The 8,986-nt window shown below is 41.0% G+C and overlaps 1 protein-coding gene across 1 annotated transcript; it reads left to right on the top strand.

Annotated features, from left to right (window-relative positions):
* Positions 1-31: 31 nt before the first annotated feature.
* On the top strand, positions 32-8,986 carry LOC109853227 (DNA-binding protein RFX7). Its single transcript, XM_020425120.1, is given in 9 exon segments — positions 32-1,002; positions 1,004-1,048; positions 1,090-1,245; positions 1,592-1,846; positions 2,034-2,226; positions 2,335-2,548; positions 2,639-2,781; positions 2,871-4,325; positions 4,441-8,986. Coding segments are annotated over 9 exon segments (3,693 nt in total). The 5' UTR covers positions 32-853; the 3' UTR covers positions 5,524-8,986.

The raw sequence follows: 8,986 nt of genomic DNA on the forward strand, positions 1-8,986 counted from the left end.
ATCGGATCACCTTCGGGTGAACTTTGCCGTGATTGGGTGAATTCCCAAGGGTGCGGTCGCACACGTGTGTTTCCGAGAAAAACAGAAAAGTACGGTGTAAGATCGATCTGTAAGATCGAAAATAAACCGATTCCCGGATACAAATCTCCGATCGTCCACCCGCGATTTGTTCGAATTGATTCGAACAATCATTGCGAACGAGACCTAAATTAGACCCTAAGTTTGCGCGTGTTTGTTGTTTCATTTGTCCGTGTGTGTTTCTCTGCCGCGCGCCGATTCAAGTGTCTCTGTTTCTCTTCATCGGAGCAGCTGATTGGCGGATAAATCGGATTGTCCCTCGACGGGACGAGAGGTAGCAGCAGCGGATGTTTCCGCGTTCGCTAAGGTGAGGCGCGTATTCTATGGTATAATGGAGTAGAAACGCGCAAACTGACAACGAAGCGCGACACAGCTCGGAGTGTGCGGACCGTGGGTTAACGTCGCCTAAGCCGGTCATAATCAATTCCGAATTGTCATCTGATTAACATCTGACTGAGCCCGGGCGCTCATCGACACGAGCGCTCGTATTGACGCGGCTGCCACGCGCGGTGCCGTTATGACGGATTCGCGTTTCGCCGCGCATCGTACGCGTTCCGGCGAGTCGTTTAACAGAAGCAGTCATCTCGCGATCCGAATATCCAGTCGGGAAATGGCAAGCCGGCATGCAAACGCGTAATCTCGACGTAATCTTGACATCTTTGCGGACAAAATGGTAGCTCGTCCTGGCCATGCACCGGGAGTTGATGCGTTTCCGCGTACGTGAGCCTACGGTACCGGGAGGCGGCACGGGCAGGACGGGGAGGTTTAGGCTACGATGAGTACTGACAGTCATGATCAGACGAAACCTTGCAAAACACCCGCGAGGAGCGAGGAAGAGAGCGCGTTCGACGGGAAACGAATTAAAAAAGAGCGCGGTGACATTTGTATGGAAAATGGCGACGTCGCCGCCGCCGCCGCCGCCGCCGCTGCCACCGCCGCCGCCTCCACCTCCACCTCCTCCGCAGCCTCCGCCACCACCTCCGCTGCTGCTGCTACTAACGTCGTCGAAAGACGACATCCACCGGCCGGCAGATTCACGTCGAACGGTTTCCACGGGGATGGTGATCCGCTGCAAGACTTTTTCGCAACTAAATTCGCGACCCTGGCTAATCACGGCGCTTCTTCCAAGCAGGAAAAGATTCGGATTATGATAGAAGATAGTATTAGGTTAAGTAAATTTTTCATTTCTTCCTAAGGAGGGAGGAGGGAAGAGTATTGACACAATAATCGTTTTATTAATTAACAATTAATATCGTACGATCTTAGATACCGCTCTTGTGCAATTACCGTTGTTGGAATAACGCTTGTGTAGTTTTGTTTAAAAATTTAAATACTCACCAGTTTTCACTTCAGATTTTTCTATCTATTTTATATATTGAAAATATGTATATTTAATAAATTAATGTTTGTAAGTTTTGAGAAAAATGATTTTATTGATCATACTCTTGCTTCGGGTATATATATGTCTTAAAACGGAATATAAGTTCTTTTTTTGTTTTTTTTCGTATTGTAGCGAGGAGTCCAGAGTTCGTGTGAACGAGATTTTTTCACGGATAGAACAACTGAAGATAGAGGAAAAGTTATTGTTGTACCTGAAATTTCCATTATTGCTGACGAATCCAAATGGGACCTTCGATCCGCTGAGACAGCCATTGAATCCGTTGGGAAATCGGTACGAAATTCATCAGACTATTATGTGGATTAAGACACATTTAGAGGAAGATCCTGATGTGTCTTTACCGAAGCAAGAGGTTTATGATGAATATAAGTGAGTATTTATGCGCCAAAAAAATTTAATGCATTTGGAGTAATACACTTGAAGTTTTTTTAATTTTTGTGCAACAATAAATTTATTGTCCCAACGTATTGGGATTGAGTTTTGTTCAGTGAAACTTCGCTTCCCTTTTGCCGCGGCACTTCGAACTTAATATAATTTAAATTTCTTAAATTTTCAGCATGTATTGCATAAGAAATTCGATGAAGCCATTGTCAACAGCGGATTTTGGAAAAGTGATGAAACAGGTATATCCACGAGTTCGCCCTCGCCGGTTGGGTACACGGGGCAATTCTCGATACTGCTATGCGGGTATGCGCAAGCGAATTAAATTGGATTCTCCGACACTGCCAAAGATATCTGGCCCTCAAACTGTGAGTAACAAAAATGCTTAACTTAATTTTAGTTTGTATTTTTCAAAACTCTTTTAAACTTTTACGTAAACAAATGAGAAGTTCACAGCGAGATGTTTATAAATTCAGGAGGAGCATCCGGAGGAAAACATCACTGAGGAAATGTTGGGTGCTGCATCTACTTTGATAAGAGAATGGGCAGAGAGCATATTGGGTTCGAAATTTCTAAATTTGAGTGCCTTAGCGCGGCATCTTGTTAATAATTTTCGTGTCGACACTCGATCTCTGGCTGCTGTGTGCATTCTATCCGCGTCGGATGAGCTTAACACTTCGTCCAGTAAAGGTGAGCGTATTGTCAAACTTTGTGAAAAATTTATATCTAACATTTCGAGATGATTGGTTTTTTAATTCTCGAGTATGTTGAATTGTCTAGAACCGGCCTCGGATCAGCCAACAACGCCTGCGAGCGGTAAGTCTGCTAAGCTCCGTGAAGCGCAGTTACAGTTGCAGCGCAAGCTTCAGCAACGTGAGCACATAAAAGATCAGAAGCATCGTCATCTCGACACAGTTACGCAGGTGCGCGATACATCAAACAAGATATTGGCATTTCTCGCGCTGTTTTTTTTTCTATGTATATGTGTAAAAATAACTTTGTTGTTTCACAGAACAAGGAGAAGATTGTAGATCAGCATAAAGAGAAGATCGGCAAGGGATGTAAGAAAGTCAAGTCCAATCAATCATCTCACACAGTGACGAACGCAACAGCGGCGATAAAAGCGGCCGCGCAAAACTCGCTGACAAAAATCAACTTGTCCGCTGTTGTCAACAATCGGCAAAAAAAAGTATCGAGAACTTGTAATCAACAACAGCAACAACAGCAACAACAGCAGCAGCAGCAGCAGCAGCAGCCTTGCAATGTCTCCCAGGAGTCTAACTGTGATAATCTAGTGGTACAATCGTGCGAGGGTGGACAGAGTAATAGCAACTCTAGAGTAACGATAAACGCGCAGCGCGATGTCAGAGGTAAAAATTCCAGGAAACGTGCCAATAATCCAATTATAACGCAGCAGCAGCAGGAACCTAGCCCCGAGAAACAAACGAAGCTTACAGAAGAGAATCCGGAGCATTCCAACGCTTTGCTACCCAAGGTGGCGTCCATTCAATGCGCCGGTAAGATATCGGTGATACTAACTGGTAATTCGAAATCTACCAAGTGCAAAACGGTCGAGACTTCGGACAGTCAGCTTATTAAAAACTGTGATATCAACTCGTCGAGGAGCGCTTCCGCAACGGCGGAAACGTCCTCAGGACTCCTCACGAGGGACCAGATTCGTCTCCTGCAGGATACACCGGTCTTCAAGGACGAAAAGCTTCGAAGTATCGACACCGATGATTTGAACGATTATTTGAACGGTGGGAACAATTCACAGGAGCAGGAAGAGGAACTGTTGCAGTATTTCCAGCAGAACAGCTCGTCCAGCTCCGACGTGGAAACCAATGTCGTCGGTTCCGATACCGAGCAGATCTCTCGATCGGACAAGGTGTCGCAGCTACGATTGATACTGCAACAGAATCTGAAGACATCCGTCGTAGCCACCGAGTCAACCCCAACGCCGGTCACTCGGCAAAACGTCGCTGTGGAGAAACGGGAATCTGCGCAGAAACATAATCTCATACTCCCGACGCTTCTTCATCATCCCAATACGGGCAGTACGCGTCGTCGCGTCAGTTTCGAAACAAATGTCGTCGAACACGCTCAAGAAGCACCAACGGCGAGCGTAACGAACACCGTGCCGCAAAGCCCGAACACACGGCGAAGAATATTCAATTTCACCCCGATCTCGCCCGGACCGCATTCTCCGATTAATGGCCGCGCGTCCAAATCGAATTCGGCGAACGCGAGTCCGTTCGTGTCGCCCCGTAACACACCAGTGCCAAGATCGCGCAGTAACCTGCAAGCTGGCAGTTCCAGATCTCGCGGCCAAAAGACGCTTTCTCGTTCGATTTCGTGCAGCGTGCCGTATACCATGAAAACAACGGACACTTTTATCGTACCGACATCAAGTGGAATAGAAACCGCGCGACACGTGTTGACAGTAGCAACGACCAAGTCTGCGGAGGTGAGATTTGAAATTTATTTGTGCTACATTTATATATTATATGTAACAAACACAATTTAATTTTATTTTCTCGTTATCGGCAATGTGTATAAGATTGATTTATTTTTCAATACAGGTTGTTTTGAAGGGACCACCGTGTGCCGCGTTTTTAGATTTGACTCCTCAAAAGCAACAATTGCTGATAAATTATCCGAGTCAAGAAAATTTACAAGAAATCAAGAACGTATATCAAAAAGATCAAACGCCCGCGCCTGATCAAGAGATTACGGAACTTCTTCACGCGGGTAGACACGTGAGCAACGAACAATTGTTCTACAGATCGCAGTCGGTGCCGTTGCACAGAATGGTCAATCCCGCGTCTTTGACGTCGCCGATTTCCACGCAACATTGCCTGTCGGCGGTGCACAGTCAGAGCTTCAATCCGTCAACGAGCAGTTCCGTAGCCCCTACTCCGGTACCGAGCGAATACAACGACTTCGGTCCCTCCATTGGACAAGAAAGCGCGTACTTGTTAGACGATCCAAATTTCATATCGGACGATCAGCAATTTCTGATGACGGACAAGGGGATCACATCCGAAAATATCAATAACATCCTGACCATGCTGGACGAAGAGGGTCAGTCGAGCTTGCAAATGCTGCCCGAACAATCCACGGAAGAGACGTTGAACAACACGATTGTCCTCGACGGTCTGCCGAATGCCAATTTGAATCTGTCGGAAGAAGATATACTGGACGCGTCGAACATTCTCGGTGACGCCAGTGGTACGCTACAGAAAATAATGCAGTCGCGTTCGTATCCGAATACACCGCTTCCGGCCGCGGTATCGGCGTACACGTCATCGTACACCGAGGACAGCAACGGCTCCAGATCGTATCCGTCGACGCCTCTGCACACGGTCCAGTCCCAGGAAGTATATCAGGATCCAGGCGAGTCGATATTGTCCAGTCCCATTCTCAATTCTCTCAGTTTGCAAAGCGACGCGTCGAACGTAGGCGCAACTGTCGACGGCGATATCGACCCGAGCGCCGCTACTTCCAGTCTCTGCAGAAACGTTGCCGATCTTCTGGGAGACGGTTTTCTCGGAGAAGCTGATCCGGAGAGTGACGATCTGGATCCTCTTGGTAATTTTGACGGCCTGCAAGATGTGGATTCGTTGACGCCACTGTTCAACGAAGTCACGGAGCCTAATCGTTAGAGACAGTTTACTTCGATCTATTTCGTAATATTCGCATTCGTACAGGGAGAAGTGTGATACGGCATAAAACTATTTGAGTCCGGTGGTTCTCAATCGTATTATCACGTGAGCCAGGGTTGTCCAAGTGTGGCGCAGCATCTACCATATATCCTATCACTAAGCTGGTTCTGGAATTTTGTTTTAGTGAGGTCCGCAAACAAAAAGATCGCATGCCGTGCTACCGATCCCGTCACTAATCATTCACACGAAACCTTTCCTCTAATTAAGCAGTTAATCACTTCTATTCATTCCTCTCTTGGATGTTCCCATATTGTATAATTTTTCAGTATTGATTTTGTTCAAAAGTTTTTCATCTCATCTTTTTTTTTTTTTTTTTTTAATAGAAGAATTGAAGAACTTGAAATTGAAACCGTTTTTATACCGTAGCTACTCTGAGTCTTAAAAATGATTTGATGGAAGCCTTTCTTCGTATCGAAGGAGACAATTAAATTGCAAGACAATTAAACAGTATACTTCTATGGACAACCCTGTTACAGATCCATTTTTAGAGTAAAAGAGAGGAAAGAGGGTACTTATTATGATAGTTTTTATCTCATCACACGAATATTTTCGGAAAACTGACAAATATCGGAATTGATTGCGAACAGTTCCATAATAAGTACCGAAGTTAAAAGAGGGAGGTGTATAAATGTTTCTTTTTTTTTTTTTTTTTTAAATAAGCGCTAGGTATTATTCAGTTTTAAAATTTATAGAATATTTTGATAGATTTTCTGTATCTCTTTAGAAGTATAATTTGATCATTGCGATAGTTTCACGTAATTTTAATTATTTTTTACTACAGATATTATATGTGTACAGGTCTCTTATAAATTTTTTTTTTTTTTTTTTTTGTTTTCCAGCTTGTAGATTGTATTTATTTCAACTCGTAAATTATGTTTTAACTCGCAGTGTAACTTTATTTCCAGGCTGTATTATCAATGACTGTCGTTTTTTATCGCAATAAAAGGTGCTATCAAAATGCCCAACAAGCTTAGAGAAGTCGCGATTTTTTAAAGCATTTTAAATTGAAAATTATACGTTCTTAGAAATATATATAATATACATATATATATATATATATATATATATATATAGTACGTTATTATTAAAAAATGTCTGTTTTTTAAATGAAACTTGGTTTTATTGCTCAGTTGAAGTTTCACGCCCTTTTCGAAATGCGACGGTTGCTACTTGTACTTTATTCGAAAGTCGCTTGCTACTTGTACTTTATTCGAGAATACATATATACAGTCAGTCTAAAAAGTCTCCATACTTCCAATATTTCAATCGTATGTAATTTTTTATCATAATATCAATTTCTATTTTGTGTAATTTTGACTTAAATTTGACTTTTAGTGTGTTAGACTCGTGACATCTGTAAAGTGTCAGCGCATGCGTACACATACTTTTGAGTCAGTGGAATTACTGATTATTTCAATTTACTTGTATTCACAGAGTCGCTGATATATATAATATCTTAACTATAATATTTATTAATTTCTTATTTGCTTATTTTTGCTGAACCAACCATCGACGTTGTGTTGGTTTCAGCAAGGCCTATCTTTCAATATTTTTGAATGTTTTAACACGTCATGTGTGTGTACATGTATACAAAAAATTTAAAACCTATATCGAAAGTAAACGCAGTACGGGAGACTTTTGGACTGAGCGTATACAGTCAATATTTTACATACAAACGTAGCTAGTAGTGATAATTCGCATATTTTAGTTCCTCAGTATTTCTATGAACTATTCTATAAACAGTAAAAAAAAAATGTGAGTTTGTATATTTTAGAATACTAAATTATTAATTTTTTTGTAATGTAAAAAGTTACATTGTCTTTTGTACATTCACAAAAGTATTTGACTTATATTAATTGTACTGTCTTTTAAAATCTGTTTGACAAACTATTCAATTCCGGAAACTTTTGCTGGGCCGCTCGTTTTCCGCGAACGAGCGTGTTCGCGAAAGTCTCGATTGAATAGTTTCAAGCTCGATTCTGTGTAATTTGTAATTGTTAATATTTTGTAAAAAAAAAAAAAAAACAACAAAACAAAACAAAACAAAACAGTTGTAACTCTCTGATACAGCTGTAAAACAATTGTATAAATCTACGAGAGAGTATACGTTATAAATACTTTGTGAGAGAGAAGAAGAAGCACTTTTTCTTTATTTCTATAATCCGAAAAGAAGAGGGAGAGAGCGATCAATGGTTTTTTTTTTTTTACATATTTAATTGCTCCAAACGCAGCCTAAATTGCCATCTTCTAGATAGAGGTGCGTCTAACGTACATAAGCTAAATAAATAACAAGAACATTTGTTTTCTTTTTCTTTTGAAGAACTATATAGGAAAAGGTTGAGAACCACGTGAACGTGACTTCATCAGAAAACGACGAAATACAAAAAAACGCACGACGACTTTGCTGGCTTTCGTAATTCCTTCGAAAATTGTTTGCGCAAAGTGAGCGAAACACACACACACACACATACACATACATATACAGGACTCTGGAACACAATCGCAGCAGGTGATCCCATTTGAAATAAAACGCTTGAAGACAGAGCTACTAGTAGGTGATTTTGAAAAAAAAAAAAAAAAAAAAACATTTCGCAAACCGACCATTTTGTCCAAATCTGGATTTCGAAAAACAAAAAACAGCGACACAAAATTTCCGCGATACGCCGAGAGAGATGAGAAGTTTTTTTTATCGAAATCGTTTGGAACATTCGAACAAACTTTTTTGAAACGCAATTTTTCGAGAAAACGCGTCAAGTGTGTTTCACCCGTTCTCCGTCGTACAATTCAACTGCACACAAATTTCAAATAGGACAACCTGCTACATGATACACATTATATAGCGAGAGACGTGATAAACAAAAATCTTCGCGTGGAAAACCGACGCCGCTCGATTCGGGAGCGCGTGCGAACACACGTTTTTAGAATATTACGTATATTTACTAAACGCACAAGTAACTTTTAGGTAGAAATTACTCTTGGTACATATAATCGTATAACCTATATATATACATAATACATACATATATATATATATATATATATATATATATATAGTTTATATTTAAAATTCAAATTAGCTATAACCCCTCTGTCCTTCCCTCTGCGATCGTGCGTTCGAAAAAAAATACTCATGTTTTTAATAAAAAAAAAAAAACTAAAAAAAAAAAAAGAGAAAAAAAAGAAAGCCAGAAACTGATATTCGCATTACGACGAATGATTGAATACATTATTATTATTATAATAATAATAATATCAACGTTGATCACTTTTTGATCGCGGAGATGTGAACACTTGCTATTGTATGTACGATGTATGTATGTATATACAATGTATGTATGTATGCATCGGTTTGTGCGTGCGCGCGGCACGCACGCGAGTGATACATAAAAAAAAAAAAAAAAAA

The sequence above is a fragment of the Pseudomyrmex gracilis genome, unplaced genomic scaffold, assembly GCF_002006095.1.
Source record: "Pseudomyrmex gracilis isolate BER0280 unplaced genomic scaffold, ASM200609v1 scaffold_45, whole genome shotgun sequence".
Taxonomy (NCBI): domain Eukaryota; kingdom Metazoa; phylum Arthropoda; class Insecta; order Hymenoptera; family Formicidae; genus Pseudomyrmex; species Pseudomyrmex gracilis.